At 48.9% G+C, this 18,077-nt stretch overlaps 1 protein-coding gene across 8 annotated transcripts in view; it reads right to left on the bottom strand.

Moving 5' to 3' along the window:
- Positions 1 to 18,077, bottom strand: part of Cux1 (cut like homeobox 1) — a 331,979-nt gene that overhangs the window by 31,851 nt on the left and 282,051 nt on the right. For 4 of the 8 annotated variants that reach the window (XM_036172586.1, XM_036172588.1, XM_036172587.1 and 1 more), the window contains 3 exons: positions 11,368 to 11,670; positions 6,786 to 6,974; positions 1,366 to 1,630 (listed from right to left, as the gene is read on the bottom strand). The exons of the other annotated variants lie outside the window; for them this stretch is intronic. In XM_036172586.1, the coding sequence (XP_036028479.1) occupies positions 1,366 to 1,630; positions 6,786 to 6,974; positions 11,368 to 11,670 (757 nt within the window). The remainder of the gene's footprint in view (positions 1 to 1,365; positions 1,631 to 6,785; positions 6,975 to 11,367; positions 11,671 to 18,077) is intronic. 8 annotated transcript variants of the gene reach the window in all.

Genomic DNA, 18,077 nt, shown 5'->3' with positions numbered 1-18,077 from the left:
CCGGGTTGGGCTGGAACTACCTACTCCAGCCTCCCAGATGCTAACTGTACAGGTGTGCACCACCATGCCAACTCTACAGGGCCTTTGGAGCGAGAGGAGGCCTGATCTGCTCAGTAAGACAGAGGTGAATAGGCTAGGGTGGCAGAAGGGTAATGCAGGAATTGGCTTATCTAATGCCTCCTTGGTGGGCTTGTAAGACCTTCCTTGGTAAAACAGAAGTAGTGATCTTGAGTGCTGGTTGGAGGACATATATTTATTTGTTTACTTTTGGAGATAGGGACTTACTCTGTAGCCCAGGTAGACTCAAACTTTCCATCCTTCTGTCTGTCTTCTAGATACTGGGATTAAAGGTGTGCTGCAACATGCCTGGCATTATCTTCCAAATTTTAACTTATTTCCTTGAGTGCTAGTGACGGAATGCAGGGCTTTGTACCCAGCTCTACCACTGAGATACACTGCTTCAACCCCAGATTGGATACCTAGAAAAGCTGTACAGAGGAGGATGCTTGGGGGGGTGTAGGGGATTTAAGCAAGGTGTTGTCTATGCTAGGCAAGGGCTGTACCACAGTACCACACCTCCAGCTCCTCACTGGATTCTAGACTCTATTGCCAAGCCACACCTGAACCTAGGCCAATTGTCAATGATCTTGTTCTTGGTTTATTTTAATTTTCTTTTTGCATGTGTGTGGAGTAGGTGTGGTGAAGCCACATGCTATGGCACTTGTATGGAAGTCCAGACAACTTGCAGGAGTCAGTTCTTGCCCTCTATGTATGGGGCCAAGGATCAAGTTTAGGTAGTCAGGCTTGGTGGCAGGCACCTGCTGCGGCATCCTACCAGTCCCTAGCTTTTTTTTTTTTTAAAGACTGTATATGGTGGTGCAGGCTTTTAACCCCAGTTCTTAAGAGGTAGAGGTAGGCAGATCTTTTCGAGGCCATCCTGGTCTACATAGCAAATCCTAGGCCAAACAAGGCTACATAGTGAGACCCTGTCTAAAATGATGATGATGGCACCACTGGCAAGATGAGTCAGCAGATAGAGGCTCTCCGCACATAGACTGACCAACTGAGTTCCACCCCGGCATCCCACAAGGTGGCTGCAGAGAATGAATCCTGAGAGTTGTCCTCTGATCTCCACATAACTTGAGCATGCACAGATGCACGCATGCACACACTAAATAATAAAAGTTTCCTCAGTTCCCAGAGGAGGCCAGCCACGTGTGACAGTAGCCTCTTTGTCCAGCTGTTCACATTGCACAACAATGTTTTGGCCTTGGGTCTGCCTGCCTTCAGTGACCAAGGACCACACTGTGCTCTGTTGGGTGCATTCTCAGGGGTCTAGGCTTTGGAGCTCTCGATAGGCTCTACCTGTAATTATGGAACCAGTTGATGACGGTGCTGGTCTTCAGGTTGAGTTGTGTGGCAAGCTCCTCGATCGTTTTTGGTGACGGGTATGGCTTCTGCTGATAGGCTCGCTTCAGCGCTTCCTTCTCCTCTGGAGCCAGCACCACTCGAGGCTTCTTCAGCTGGTGTTGCGGCTGGGGGCTGGCGCCTTGGCTGTAGTCGATGCCCACAGAGGGGGGTTCACAGGGCTGGCTGTCACTGACAGAGCTGTGTCGCCGCTTCATGTAGGCTGCAGGGAGAAAGCGAGAGAGCAGGTGAACTCAGGGACAGCTGGGAAACCAGCTCAAAGCCTCAGCTCTGGGAACAGAGCAGATGTTGAAAACCTACAGGCGGGGTATGGTGGGGCACATATGTAATCCCAACAGTGAGGAAGCTGAGGCAGGAGGATCATGAGTTTGAGGCCAGTCAGGGCTACATACTGCGACCTAGTGTGAAAAAAAGACAAAAAACAAATAGCTGGGGGGTAGCTCGGTGGGGAGTGCTTGTCTAATGTGTGTGGTACCCTGAGCTTGAGCCCTAGCACTCAGAACTGAACAAACACCGGCCCTAACCAAGCCTTGTAGTGGAACCGTGCTGTTTGTCCTCAGCAGACACTGAGGCCCACTCCGTGTCCTGTGGGTTCCCAGCTATTCCTGCCCACCCTGACAGTGAATTAAGTAATGATCCAGCGTGATGAAGACACTGGTGGCAGGGACATTCGGGGCCCTCGAGGGGGACACTAATGGAGGTTACTGGACAGAGCTGGGAAAGAGCAGAGATATACTTCAAAAGAGGAGATTCCAAGGCCATCTTAAAGGATGACGTTGGATCAACTAGAAAATATAGGCTGTGGCATAGAAGACACCAGGAGGCTGTTTAGAAAATGGAAACCGAAGTAGCGGATGCTTATAATCCTGGCGCTTGAGAGGTGGAGGCAGGAGGATCAGGTGGTCAAGGTCATCTTTGGGTACATGGAGAATGTTGGCCAGCCTGAACTATGTGAGACCCTGTCAAGAGAAAAAGAGTGGGGAGAAGAGAGAAGAAAGAAAGGAAGGAAAAAGAGGAATAAAGGGAGGAAGACAGTAATAATGGAAGTCAATGACTGAGCAAGAGCTACATCAAAGTGGAACCCTAGCAGACCCCGCACATCACCACAGGGCATTCCCAGGGAGAAGCTAGCAAGGGCTCGGAGGGACATGAGGACAGCCAACAGCATCTCGCACCACAGGGAGGAATGTTAGGAAGGACCTAACTGTGAGTTCCAGCGGCTTCTGATGAGTGAGTGGCATGAGGCTCTGTGTAGAGAATGAGTTTACTGCACACTGGCCCTGGGTCTGATCCCAACCATTCCCCACAGAGATAAGGAACAGACTCTAAGCTGAGCAGAGAGACTATAGAGAAAGCACCGGGAGAAGCCAGGTGGCTGGACTGAGCCTGGAGGAGGAAGGGCGGATGGAGAGATGGGGCCCTGGGATAAAGGCAGTCCTATGAGGTCTGTCTGTAGGAAGCAGAGGCTGCTGCTCAAAGGCGGGCGTCGAGGAGGGACATAAGAAGGGATGGGGAGGGCTGTCAGGACTGTGGAGTGACTCTGGAGACCCACAGAAGTTAAGTCTGCTAGAGATGGTCCAGGCCCAGTTGAGACTCCAGAGCACTCAGCAGCCAGGGGACGGAGGAGTGTGCTGAGCCACAGCACGAGCAGGGCTGCAGGAGTGGGAAGATACTTGGGGAGAAGAGCACTGTGGTCAGAGAAGAAGGGGATGCCAGGAATCCAGAGGCCCATCCCAGGTAAGTGGAGCAAAGAGAAAAAGGTGTAGCAGGAAATAGGGTGGCCGGGGAATCAAGAGTCTGAGTTTAGGATCTGGGAGGTGGAAGAGCTTGGGTTGGTAACAGAATCAGGCCAAGGTTGAGGAAGGGATTCAAGAACTTGATACCCGGGTGCAGGACTGAAAAAGGAGATCATCCATGTGGTCATTTCCTGGCTGACGCAGGACAAGGGCACAGAAGAAGGCCATTGGCTTGAGGAAATGTAAAGAGACCGACAGATGATGGAGACAGGAGTTTTTCACTATGGAGGCCAGTGGGGAGGGGTCATGAGGATGAGATCTTGCTTGGGGTGTATCTGAGTGATCGTGTAGGTACATGAGAACGGGCAGTGGTGGAACTGAAGTTCTGGGATGCTGTGCGCTCTCTGTTGTGTATCTCTGTTATGGCCAACAGTGCTTAGAGCCACAAACCACTGTGACTGCCTTTGCAAGGAACGGGCCACACTAATCAACCCCTCCCCCAGTGTGTGCGTGTGTGCGTGTGTGCACACGTGTGCTCGCATTATGTACATGTGTGTTCCTCAGGCGCCATCCACCCTAATCTCTTTTTAAATTATGTTTATGTGTGGAGGGTGGGGGAGGGGAGGAGGAGTAGGTGCAGTGAGCACAGTGCTAGAGAGGTCAGATTCCGTGGGTCCTGGTTACAGGCATGTGTCGCGGGGTGCTGGGGACCGGATGAGGTCCTCTCGAGCAGCAAGTGCTCTTAAGAACCGAGCTGCTTCTCCAGCCCCCCTTTCTTAGTTTGAGGCAGGGTCTCACTAGTCTGGCACTCATCTAATAGGTTAGGAAGGTTTGCCAAGGAGCCCCGGGAGCTACCGGTCTCTCTGCCTCCCTTGTGTTGGAATCAAATATATGCCTGTCTTTTTCTTTTTTTAAAGACAAGGTCTCTCTGTATAGCCCTGGTTGTCCTGGAATTTACTATGTTGTTATGTAGACCAGGCTGGCCTGGAACTGCAGATATCCACCTGCCTCTGCCTCCCTGTTAGGATGTGCCAACACACCCGACTCTTTTTTTTTTTTTAAAGTGTGTTCTAGGGCTGAAACTCAGGTCCTCTTGCTGGCAAGGCAGGCACTTTACTGACTGAGCCGTCTCTGTTTGTCTCAATATACAGTCCTGGTTAGCATGGAACTATGTAGCCTGGGGTGGCCTGGAACTCATGGTCCTCCTGACTCAGTTTAGGGAGTGCTGGGATTATAGATATGTGTCTCCATACCTGACACTGTTTTAAAGGAATACAAGTTAATAATTCTCACTTATGTCACAACTACCTGACTGCTTCTACTGTTTCGAACACTTGCCCTCTGGAGAGGTTGGTATTTTCATCACCCTTGGTTGCAAGGAGAGGGCTTTATGCTGGGCAGTTACTGAACTCTACTATTTTATTACCAAGGAAACTATTGAGCAGGCACATACTGGGGACTGGGGATGTGGCTCACTGGAGGACTCCATCCCAGCACTGCATAAACTAGATGTGGTGGTGGATGTCTCTAACTCCAGCGCTCCAAAAGCTGAGGCAGGACCACTATGTATTCCAGGACAGCCTGGGCTACATAATGAACTGGAAACGGAGAGAGGATGATCAAGAGTGTGAGGTCACGTTTGGCTACGAGAGACTGTCTCATATATATATATATATATGAGAGAGATGGAGAAAGGGAAGAGGGGGTGGTGGGGTGAGGAGAGGCAAACTCTAGATCAGGAGTTCTCAACCTGTGGTCACAACCTCTCTGGGGGTTGAATGATAATTTCACAGGGGCCACCTAAGACCATCAGAAAACACAGAGATTTTCATTACGGTTCATAACAGTAGCAAAATTACAGTTATGAAGTAGCAACAAAGATAATTTAATGGTTGGGAACTGTATTAAAGGGTCGCAGCGTTAGGAAGTTGAGACCAGGGCCTAGATGCTCAGGAAGTGGCTGCTGTCACAGGCACTATGGGGAGGCCCAAGCAGCCCCTGCTATGTCGCTGACAGGTCAGGTGCCCAGCTGACTGAGAAGGCCAGTGAAGGCATCCCTATCTAGTAGCCCAGGAAATGGCGTAACAGCCATTCTGGGGCCCTGGGATGCCCCAAGGTGTGGGCTCCATGGAGACAGTAACACTCTGTGACACAAGATGGCACCAGAGTCCACGTGGAAGGAAGCTGGAGGCCTGGAAAGCCTGGAGCATCTGATTTGGGGTCAGGCAAGGGAAGAGGGGATGAACAAGCTTCTCTGTGGACATCTGAAGGGTCAGGGGTGGAAGTGGCCTGGTGTCACACCTGTGGTGTCACACCTGTGGTGGCTGGTCTTGAACCTGGGTCTCATTAAGCTGCTCAGTCTGGTCTACTCACTCTTCCTTTCTCCAAGATTGCCTCAGACTCACCATGCAGCAAAGATGACCTTGAACTGCTGACCCCCTGTCCTCACTTCCTGAATGCTGGGATAAAGACGTGTCACCTCCTTGGTTGAAGTGCTGGGGATGGACCCCAGGGCTGTGTGTATGCTAAGAACTGAGTTATATCCTACCCTCCTGTCTCAGCCTCCCAAGTGGTGCCTTTAAAGACCTGTGCCCTTTCCTGGCTTGTCTATTGGTTCTTCATATCATTCTTTGTATTTTTGCTTGAAATTTAACACAGTAAGTTAAAAAATGGGGAATCACTAGGCTTTTCAAGTATGTGGTGTTGCCTGGTGCTGCCCTGGGGGCTATGGCCTGGGTCACACCTTACATTGGGCCATAACCAGTTGAAGTGGCCATTATGGGTGGAGAGCACACTGCTGATGGGCAGAGGCATCCTGAGGTCCTAGTGTGGCAGACCTTTGGCATAATGGTACCAACAATCACAACTCTCCTCTTAGCTTCCCAGGGTGAGAGATAGAACCCAAGGCTTGCTTGCTTATTCATTCATTCATTCATTCATTCATTCATTTTAAAAGATTCATTTATTTATTTTCAAGACAGGGTTTCTCTGGGTAGTTTTGGTGTTTGTCCTGGATCTCGAGCTGTAGACCAGGCTGGCCTTGAACTCGCAGAGATACACCTGGCTCTGCCTTGTGAGTGTTGAGATTAAAGGCGTGCACCACTGCTGCCCAGCAAACCCAAGACTTTTTACACGCTAGGAGAGTACTCTACCACCCAGGCTACAGTCCCAGCCTCTTCTTTACAGGCATGTACTATCATGTCTGGTTCAAAAGGCATTTCTTTCTTGTATTTCTCCCAGTACTGGAGGTCTTAACATGCCAAGCAAGCACTCTACAAACTAGCTATAATCCTAGCCCATTAATGTATATATCTTAATGAGCTCTTCACCATCTTCACAGGCCTTTAGCATGAGGTACACATAGTAGATGAGGTAACAGATGTAATGAATGAGCCATTACCACAGACTGTGATGTGCCCAAGGGTCACAGGATCTTTAATTTATACTCTTGGCCCCAAAGAGGGAGAAGTTTCCCTTGTCCTTTTAGCTACTCATTGGCTGATGCTCATCTAAACTATGGTGCCCTGCCTTACGGAGTCCCATGCCCCCAGCTCTGTGGGAAGACGTCCAGAAGGGTATGTGTGAATGAGATGGTGCCTGGGTGGCAGAAAGGGGCAGTACCTTTCTTCTCCATCCGCTTCATGTCCATCAGCTTCTCCACGTTGTTGGGGTCATTCAGCCACAGCTGCATGCGGACAAAGGGCTCTCGGCCTTTCAGACTGAGCTTGTGCCAGGGCTTTGGGCGGGCAAGGAGGTCGGAGACAGAGCCCTGGGTGAGCCCCAGGATGGTCTCCCCAAATAAACGCTGACCTGGAAAGCAGATGTGAGAGATGGTCACTGACAGACAGAGGGCAAGCAGGCACTAAGAACCTGAACTGAGACACGTGGTTCAGTGGCCCATAGTCTGGACTGTGGAGGCCTGGCCTACAGCAACACTTTGTAGAAATATTTTTCTTTGGTTTTTACAGGCTGGATATGGAACCTAGGGCTGTGTGCATGTGAGGGGAGTAGTCTGTTACTAAGCCATACCCCTGTCTCTTACTGGGGGATTCTAGGCAGGTGCCCCACCTCAGACCTACAGCTTCAGTACTGAAACATTTCTTTTCCTGTCTTCTCACAACTTGATTGGCAAGGGAATTCAAATACACTTGCATTCTATATGTATATGACAAGTGACTAGGCTTTCAGAAAAGCCTCCAGGTAGCAGGTATGGTCAGACCCACTTGTAATTCCAGCACTTGGGAAGCCGAGGCAGGAGGACCAGCAGTTTTATGTCAGCCTGGGCTACATAGGAAATTCCAGGTTAGCCTAAACTACATGTCAGTAGCCTCAGGGAGAAAAAGGAAAGAAAAGAAAAAGAGAAAAGCTTCCAGGAGCCAGGTGAACTGAGGGTGGACATGTGCAGTATCTATCAGAGACAGTGAAATCCCTAAGCCCAAACCCAGAAGGTAGAGCAGCAGCTGCTCAGCTCTCACAGGCAGCTCCTAGCCAGAGGCCAGCTGGGTGTCTTTTTATGATTAGCATGGTCAAGGGTCTTGCTGAGAGAATAGGCACTTGACCCCTGGGTCACAGCAGGAGTGAGGAAGGTCTGGAAGCTCTGGGATTGAAAGGCTCACTGGCTGTGCTGCTTTTGCTCGATGTGGCTCAGAGAAGCTCAGACCTTCCCTGGATCCTTGTCTTCTCCCTGCCTTGGGCTGATCACAGGCAGATAGATGGCTATGCAGGGTGCAAGAGCTCCCAAGCCTGCACTGTGTCACAGGCTTAGAAGAAGGGCTTGAAGGCTGGAAGAGATGGCTTACTGTGTGCAAGCATGAAGACCCCTGAGTTAGATCCCCAGCACTCATATAAAGCTGGGCACAGTGGTGTGTGCTGCAATCCCTAGGCTGGGGAGGGGAAGGCAGGAAAACCCCTGCAACTCAATGGTCAGCCAGTCTAGCCCTAACAGTATGCTCCAGGGTCACTTAAAGATCTTGTCCCCAAAATGAAGGTAGGAAGAGTTTGAGGAAGACAATCCACATTGACTTCTGATCTCCATGTGTACATGCGACATACACATACATACACAAAGGGTTGCTTCCTCATGAAAGCCATTCTTCTGTGTGGTGCGGAGAGGGCTGCCATTCTTAGAGCTATATATCAGAATCTGTTATGACCTACATGGACTGATGGGAAAAGCTTGAATGAACTGAAGCTCATTCTGGAAGGTGGAAGTGGAGATTAGGATCAGAGAGGCCATTGTTTGGTCAAACACAATATCTGAGACATAGGATGCTAGGCAGTGTGGAATGTGCCAGTTCCACAATGCAGCTAGAGATTATGGAGCCTGGCTTATGCTATCTATGGTAATGACTCCAGATATGAACTGAAAACACTATAGGGAACAGCCAGAGAAAATGATGTGGCACTATATACTATAAATATGGTTGACTGTGTAGCCAAATTTAGTTTAGGGGGCACACCCCCATTTTAACTTAAATTTACTAGGTTAAGGGTATAGTTTAGTGGTAAAGCATTTGCCTAGAATCTCCCAGTGAGGGGCTAGGAGTAGGGCTCCATGGTAGTGTTTGAACATGCCAGGATCCAAGGTTAAGTTGGGAGTACATTTGGATCTTGACCAGGGGTCATCTCTGCTGCCTGATGCAGCTTGATGCTGGCCACTCTGTGCCCACAACTACATCCAGAGTCCTGTGAGAAGGTGGACAACTTTCCCCACAAGCCTTATGACCAGTTAGAGCTACCATGGGAATTACTCCTGATTGCTAAGCCCATGTGATGGGGCACAGGCTTTCTTGGCAGTTTTTCAGGTTAATAACTGGTACTATATAAGACTGAAAAGTTCTGTAGAGCAGCAGGGTACTGCTCTAGCTTCATGTAATATATACCAACTAACTCTCCAGTAGGAATGGAAGCTGGTTAGTGATGCCAAGGAAGAGGCTCCAGTGTTTGTCATTTCCAAACTGCGATCTTACAGCTTGGTGGTTTGGAAGGAGGTTTTTCTTCTGCTATTCTCAATGTTTACACGGAAGGATGCTTTCTAACTGGGAGTGGGTAGCAGGAGTAATCGGCCTGCTTCCTTGGACTCGTGACAAGTCTGTGAAGAAGGGGATGACTCAAGTGTAGGAATCCTTCCACATTTCAATAACCGATGAACATATGGGCTTTGGGCTGTTCTCAAATCAGCAGCTAAATTTTCATATTTTCATGAATGAGCGATTACAATGGTTCTCAGCGGATGTTCTTTTTACTGTGTTCTGTTTGGGACAATACATTGCACAAATGGGAAATAGGGACTCAAGATGATGGTTGGGCCTGACTCCAGACTGTAGGTCGCTGGCAGACTTCACTGAAACTCAGTAGCAACTTGTGTTTGTGTGTATGTGCACACATGTTTGTGTATGTGTGCACATGTGGCAGCCAGAGGACACTTTTGGCAGTCATTCCTTAGGCACAGTCCACCTTCATTTAATTTTTTTCTTTTATATTATTTATTTAGGGTGTGTGTGTGTGCGTGCGTGCCAGAGGGTAACCTATAAGAGTAGGCTTTCCACATCTACTCTGTGGGCTTCAAGGATTAAACTTAGGTCATTAGGTTTGGCAGCAAGTGCCTTTACCCATGAGCCACTTTTCTGGCTCTCACCCTGTATTTTTAAGACAGTTTTTTTCACTGGCCTGGACTTCAGCTAGATTGGCTGGTTGGCTAGGGAACCTTAAGGATCCTCCTGTCCCTAACTCCCTCACACAAGGATCATAAACTTGCCACCATGCTTGGCAATTTTTTTATAGGGTTTTTCTATATAACCACCCTAGAACTCACTCTGTAGACCAGGCTGGCCTCACAGAGATCTGCCTGCCTCTGCCTCCTGAGTGCTGGGATTAAAGGTGTGTGCCCCCACCGCCCAGCTCAATTTTTTTACATGGGTTTTGGGGATTGATCTTGGTGCTTCATGGCAAGCACTTTACAGACTAGGCTATCTCTCCATCCTTAACTACAGTGTTCTTCTTGTCTTATTCTATCCTGAGAAAGGTGAGACATGCAGGTCCCCCAGAAGGTGTTGCATGGTTTCAGCCATTCTGTGGGGCTGTCTCAGGGCTCCTTTCATTGACATTTTCACTTGGGACTCGTGAGGACACAGGACCTGCAGAGAAGCTGCAGGTTTTCCTGCCATGCCTGTCCAGGAAGGCATGATACGTAACAATGGCAAGATTCCCTAATGTTCTTAGAGCCACAGAGCTCCTATTTAGGAGCAAGAGAGCCCAGGTTAGCTACAGCATGTCTAAGGCATATGGCCTAAGGCTGACACCATGAGGGTGACCAGCTCAGTATTGCAGAGCAGCAGAAGTAACAGCAGCAGGATGAGATGGCTTCAAGCTGCTAGGTAGGGCTGAGAGCTACTGAGAGTCACCAGCCTGTGATGGGCAGGATCAAGCCAGCATCACCGAGGGGTTGGCTTACAGGGCACACATGGCTTGCCCCACAGCAGGAGTGGACCTTGTTTTTGATGTCCATGAAGTCACCTAATGCTGCAGGATTGAGCTGATCCACCCTGGGATCCACTATGATTTAGGCTCTACAGGGCATGTCCTATTATGGGAAGCCTCTGTGGGCCACCTGATCTGCTCTGGCTTATAGGCTATCTTCTAAGGTATGTTGTGATGGGCCAGGATTGACTCCTAAGGTTCTTGTACTCTAGTGAGCGGGCTAGTATTCACACTGTAAGATATTTCACAGTTTTTTGTTGTTGTTTTGATAGAACCCAGGGTTTCAAGTATTCTAGGCAGGTGCTCTACCATTCAGCCATGCCCCCAACACCACACAAGGGGATCCTGGGCAGGCTACCACTGAGCTGAGCCAATCCCCCAGGTCCCTTATTAGGCAATTTTAGGCATATGCTCTGCCTCTGAGCCACAGCCCCAGGACCAGGTTCTTTAAAGTATACTGTTACCATTAGGCATGTCCAACATGTAGCTCGACAGTTATCAATGTAGCCCAGTACAAAATCAAACTTTAAATATTGTAAGAGTTCTGTTTTAAATTTCTTTTGTGAACTTTGTGTATAACAACTGTGTGTGGCAAAGTAAAAAAGTTGAGTGTATGGAGATTTTAGAGCCTTTGCCTGGCTCGGCATGCAGCCCCTTCCCTTCCCCTTTCAAGGCTTCAAACAGGTAACAACTGGATGGCTGATGAGCTGGCAATGGGACCTACCGAGGTTGTTGTCCGTCAGCACCTCTTTGACCCTCTTGGTTATGCCGTAGGTGTCCAGCTCGGGAGACATGGCTACTAATTCTTGGATGCTGAGGGCTGAGTGTCCAGAGAGAGGCAGCGGTGTTGTGGGTTGGGAGTCTGAGGCAGGTGGGTCGCTGGGTTCTGGTGGTTTGCCTTCTTTACTGGTCTCAATGGCGGGACAGGGCTGCTGGACCAGCTCGGTGAGACTCTTCACAGACTCGCTGGAGCTCATTGGGGACTCAGGGGCAGGGCTGCAGCTGGCAGAGGTCTTTGGAGTGCTTTCTAGAATTAAACACAGCAAGAATGGCGCTGAAAACATTCATCTCTCACTAAGTACACCGGCTTGGCTTCCTTAGGAAATGTTAATTAAATCCCCTGTTCTAGAAGGGCAGCGTGTGGTAGTCCTCAGGACTGTCTGTTATTTCAGTTTTTTCATTAAGTGTAACCTCCAATTTTCTGCATTAAAGGAATAAAAATAACACCAACAAAGACAAAAAAAATCTACTAGAGGTTCAAATAAAAGGTTTCTGAAGGTTTAATATCAGGGCATTTTGCTAAAAAATATGTCATTATGATTGCCATGATTTGTTCTAATCAAACCCCATGATTCTGGTAATTCAGAGGGACTGAGGGTTGAGTCTAATATATGTAATTATTTCTTCTGTGTTTTCCGGAACAAAAAATATGGACAGGAGGTGGAGAGATAACTTAGAAGGTGGAGTGCTTGCCTTGCAAGCATGGGATCTAAGCTCTATCCTTAGAACCCAGGTTAAAAGGCCAGGCATGGTGGTGCATAGCTGTAATCCCATCACTGCGCAGGCAGAGACAGGCTGACTCCTAGGGCTCACTGACCAGTCATCTTGGTGTACTCAGTGAGCTTCAGGCTAGTGAGAGAGACTGTTTCAAAACACAAGGAGGTGGTGCCTACAGAATGAGAACCAAAGGTGTCCTCCAGTTTCTACATGATACAGTGCAGACAGATCATTTTAGGTGAGCGTTGCCTATGAGGCTAGATGGTCATATGGTTACAAGGACTCTGGAACCCAATGCTTCAGCTGGTGGTCTCCATGGTGGTCCAAGGAGACAAGTCTTGGGATCAGATTGCTTTTTTGGTGACAGTACCAGAGGCGCTGAGGTTAGTGGAAGAAGAAGAGTGCCAAAGAAAGGTGGCATGCCTGCTCTGCATCAACCCGGAGCCTTGGTGGTCCCGCTTGCTTTAGAGCACTATGCCCTTTGCTCATCTAGGCCACACTAGGAGTGGCACCAGAGCTAGTGTGGGGACCATCAGGCATCACATGCTCCTTGCTTTAGAATAGTCTGCGTCTTGTGGGGGGGTCACTGATGGGGCCCAGTGGGAAGTGCTACACCTGCCTTCTGCCTGAGTGTGATGGTTAATATGGCCAGTGAGAGGATGCAGAATCACTGAAGGGACCAGCCTAGGACATGCCTGTGAGGGGGTTTCTAGGCTGAGTAATTGCTGTGGGAGACCCGCTCTGGATGTGGACAATGCCATTCCACGGGCGAGGCTCCTGAACTGCATAGAAAGGAGAAGGTGAGCTGAGCACCAGCATTCCCCTCTCTGCTTTCTGACTGCAGATACCATGTGGCCGGTGCCTCAAGCTCCTGGCATGACTTCCCCGCCATGACAGGCAGCGTCCCCTCAATCCATGAGCAGTGGTTTTCCTTCCTTCAGCTGCTCAGTCAGTCAGGCATCTAGTCACAGCAGCAGAACTAACACAGTGAGCAGCCCCGCCTCTCCTGAGTGCCCTCACCCATGAGCCCAGCACACTGCCTGGGGCCTGCTTTGGGGGTGTCTAGAATAAAGACTGGTCGTGTCCTAATTTCCAGTGACACAGAGAGCATCGAGAAGGGAGTGTGAATGACTCCAATCCACAAGACCTAGTCTGTCCTCAGCCTTATTCTGTGTTTGGCACAGCTTCTTTCCTCATTTCTGCTGAGGCTGACATACCATAGGGCCACATAGGAGGGGTCAGGCAAGGCGTGGTTACACCAGTGCCTGAGTGATGGTAATTGTATTGAAATGTACTTTTTACCTAAGAAGGTCTATATTCAACATAAAGCTCTAATTGACAGCTGTCCCCCAGTGCCTGACAGATGCTGTTGGCAGAGTCCAAAGGCAGGACCTTGTGTTTTCTCTTGTTTGCTGCCCCTTCAGGCTGTGACAAGTCCCTGAGTAACACTGTCAGCACAGCTGCAGGCAGCCAAAAACACTGTGGCCTGGCTGGGGTGTGGTACAGTGGCAAAGCTCCTGCTGCCAAGCACGTTCAGTGCCTTGCATTACATCTATGGCTGTGCAAAACCAAACTCAAACCAATAAATAACCAGATAAAAAACAAAAAAGGAAACATTGTTATCTTACTGAAATGTTAACAACAGGGAAGACTATTTTCAGCTCATGGCATATACATATAAATATTACTGTAGTATGTGTGATACATGTGCATGTATGTGCAGGTGTACGTGCCCATACAGAGGCCAGAGGATCAGATGGCCTGCTCTATCACCCTTTACCTTTATCCCCTTGAGACAGGGTTTCTCATTGTGCCTGGAGCTAGGCTTGAGGCCAGAAAGTCCCAGGAATCCTTCTGTATCCGTCCTCCTGAGCACAGGGCTACAGTAGGCATGTAGTAACACCTGACTTTTTACGTGGGTGCTGGCGGTTTGAACTCAGATCCTTATACTTGCGTAGCAAATGCTCTTACCACTGAGCCATCTCCCCCAGAACTCTTTTCTATATATTTGGACTAACAAGCTCTTCTGTATCCAGGGAGTGGGGTATACATTAAAACACAAACATTTTATATGAGCGCCTAGAAAGAACAAAACCAGAAATGGAACCACAGTTGAATCCAATAAGGCTGTGTAGTGTCCTCAATTGGTACGAAGTCCCACTGTGTCATAAAGTTGTGTGCTCAGCATGGAAAAAATCCGGTTAAGAAAACAACTGAACTGCTTTGTGAGACATGTAAAAGAGATGAGTGTGGGGCAGAAATGGCCTGAATCCATCTTTAAGGCAGTATGAATCGTGTAAATCAGATTTCTTCTCTCCACATGCCCTTGGGTCACCAGACAACAGGGTCTGAAACCTAGCAAATGTTGTTTGTGTGTCGGAAGCAGCAAAGGAATCGCACTGTGAATTCACCCTGACTCACCCATGCAAGGGGCCCATTTGGCAGAGCATCCATCTTAGTCACTGACTACTGTCAAGAATAGCATGCATCCCCAGCATGATAAACAGATTTCTCCTAGGTTTGTGTCCTTTAACCCACAGCAAGGTCAAAATCGTGGCTGCCTGCACCTAACAGACAGCACAGGCCTGGTGACTGTCTGGGAGGCAGGTCTCCCCACAGCTCCAGCTGCCTGCTAGCCCTTCTGCTGCAGAACCTAACAGGTGTGCACCTAGCATGTCCAGGAGTGCCCCTGTGCACTCTCACTACGGAAGGGAAGGCCCTGCTGAAGAAGTGACACACAGTTTCGGTTGCTGAGACACAGAGACATTTATGTGCTGTAGTCTCAGGTCACAGAGAGCTGAACGGCTTACTTGCTATGGTTTTTAAAAAAGGTTTCATGTAGCCTAGGCTGGCTTTGAACTCACTACCTATCTGGGATTACAGGTATGCCCCACCACACCTGCTTTATTCAGTGCTTCGGACAGGAAGCTGGAAGGTGGGATGGAGGTGCAGGTTCAAAAGCAACTTAGGAGAGTGTGGAAGGTTCAAGATAAGTGGTAGGAGGATCTGGAGGAGGTCTGGAGTCCCTTACATGGCAGGATGTGTGGTGAACCATTCAGAGGGGGCATGCTGTTGCAGGGGTGCTGTGGGGCAAAGTGGGACACCCCTCCCCCCAGCTTAAGTGTGGTAGTGGTCACCTGCAATCCCAGTACTAGGGAGGCTGACACAGGAAGATCTTGAATTTCAGGCCTTCAGGGGCTATATAGCAAGAATCCATTAAAACAAAAAACCCAAATGAAGATCAGGGCAGGAGATGGTGCAGCTGGTACAGTGCCTGCCATGAAAGTATGAAGACCTCACATCAGTCCCTGAGAACGCCTGTCAGGGGCCAGTGAGATGGCTTTTTCAGCAGGTGAAAGCTCTTGCCATCGATCCTGATGACCGTATTTGATCCTTGGGACCCAGGGAGGAGAGAACTGGTGTCTGAGGATTATTCTTTGGCCCCCATATTCACAGCGTGACACATATGCACCTACACACATCAGTCACCCCCAAATAAATAAATATAAAACAAATTAGGAAAGCAACCCTCCAAACCTCACGTAAAAAAGCAAACACCAAAAGGCTAAGTGCAGTGGTAGGTACTTGTAATACCAGGTCTGGGGAGATGGAGACAGCAGATCCCTAGGACTTCTGGGCCAGCCAGCCTACTGAACTGGCAAGCTCCAGATTCAGTGAGAAACCCTGTCTCAAAAAATAGATGGAGAGTCAGAGGGAGACTTGTCATTGACCTCTGACCTCCACATGTACTGCCGTGTGCATTTGAGCCCCATATGAACATGTACATGTGTGCACATGCACACAAACAAAAAACAAGTGAAAAAGAAACCCTATTTTGTGATCATGTGACACTGACCAGGTTGACGCCTAGGAAAGGAATTCATGCACTCAGTCCTCAGGACCACCTCCCAGTGCACAGCAGGGGTGACCTGGACACCCTCAGACGTCTCACCCTCCAGAGCTGCCTGCACAGTTGCTTGGTGCTCACCCTGTGCTGAGTGTCTGCTCGAGGCCTGTCTTTCTGGGCAGTGATTGTACAACACACGTGTGTCACAGCAGGAATCTCAAACATGGTGATGAGTCACTACAAGTCAGTCATGGCAAGGGTCAGGGAAGGGGCTCAAGGCACAATTTTTTTTTAAAACCTCATATGCATGAGGCTGTGTGCTGGAGACCTTGGCTGGTGTCTTGCTCCAATTTCCTAATAACCCTGGTTGGACACATGCCCACACTCCAGGCTGGAGGACCAGCTGGCTCCATCTGGTCAGATATCCTTGGATGGAACAAGGATGGGAGCCAGAGAAGGATGGAAACACTGCATTTTTACCTGTAATGCCGTCTGCTGCCAACCTGACAACCTCTCTGCCCTACCCACCCTATCTGTTATCCACCCGCCCACCCATCTACCCATCCACTTGCTCATCCCCACCATCTTTGTCTTTCACCATCTATCCATTTTCTTTTTCCTTTTTTTTGACAAAGTCTTGCTGTGTAGCCCTGGCTGGCCTAGAACTCATTTAGCAGACCAGGCTGGCCTCAAATTCATAAGATGATTCTTTCACCTCTGCCTCCTGAGTACTAACATGAAAGCTATATGACACCATGCTGACTTTAATATGATTCCATCCACATTAAACATTTTTGGTTTTTAAAGTTTATTTCTTTTAAAATGTTCTCTATCTGTTTGGGTGCACACACTATGGCACATAGTGAAGGTCTGGGGACAACTTTAGAGTTGGGTTTCTCCTACCACGTGGGTCCTGCAGATCAAACTCAGTTTCTCAGTCTTGGTAGCAGGTGTCTTTATCTGCTGAGCCATCTTGAGGCTCTTCTGTCCACATTCTAAAGCACCTACTTTGTGTCATGTACTCTGCTGGGCACTGGAGAGAAGTCAGACCTCCGCAATGAAAAAACCACACACTCCAACAGTCTAAACAGCCCTAGGCCTATGATAATTAATGGGGGTAATTTGCATATTTTAAAAGCCCAGGGGGTGTTGGGAGTGTGGCTCAGTGGTAAGCACCAGCTGAAAATGCTGCAGGCCTGGGTTTGCATGCAGTGGTCTTTGGGGTCTGACAGAACGGAAGGCAGGGTGTGACACTTAGTGGTCTGTGAGGATTCACTACTGCATGTGGACCTTGGATCTGGCAAGAGGAGCTTGGCTCTGAAGCAGAGGGCAGGGACAGTGACTCAGGGCCTGCAGAGATACACAAGGTGTTTGGGAGCCATAAAAGGATTATGGAAGATATTCTATTCCCCAAACAGCAGGCTAAACAACAGCTGCTTTACGCTTTCAATAGAAGCCAATAGAAAACACACATCCGCCCCAATTTTCCAAGACAAATCGCTCTGCAGTTTATCCGATCCGCTGCTGCAATTTCCACGCCCAGCCCTCCTCTATCTCGGTAATAACCCAAATTCCATTTAGTGTTCATTTGAGCAGTCAGGATGAAGTCATTTTTGATTATCTCCCCACTGTGTAAAAAACAGCTTGAAGGTAGGAAGTCAGCAAGCATTTCCTCCAAAAAGTAATTATTGCAAGTGACATTTTTACTGCTGGCATGCCATACGGCGAACTGCGCGTTCAGAAGGACAAGTTGCTGAAACAAAATGACAGGGTACTCTGTGACATTCTGACAAGAACCCAAACATTATTTAACTGGCGGCTGGTCTGATGGACCGCTTTTCATTATGTCCAGAGTTTAGACTTTGAGCCAGTGCCAGGCCAGGCAACTCCAAGTGACTCTCATGACAGATGAGGGAGATAAGGTGGAGAATTCAGGGAGCAGGTTACAGAAGAAGAGAGGTATGGCCTGGCTAGAGAAAGGACAGCTAACCCAGAAGAGGACATGACCTCAGTAGCTGTGGGCACAGTGCAGCGGGCTCTAGGAGCTCACTGTGGACATCCTAAGTGTAGCAGGCACCCTGGCAGCCCTG

The sequence above is a fragment of the Onychomys torridus genome, chromosome 22 (genome assembly GCF_903995425.1).
Source record: "Onychomys torridus chromosome 22, mOncTor1.1, whole genome shotgun sequence".
Taxonomy (NCBI): Eukaryota; Metazoa; Chordata; class Mammalia; order Rodentia; family Cricetidae; genus Onychomys; species Onychomys torridus.
This window is presented reverse-complemented; position numbering and strand designations above follow the sequence as displayed.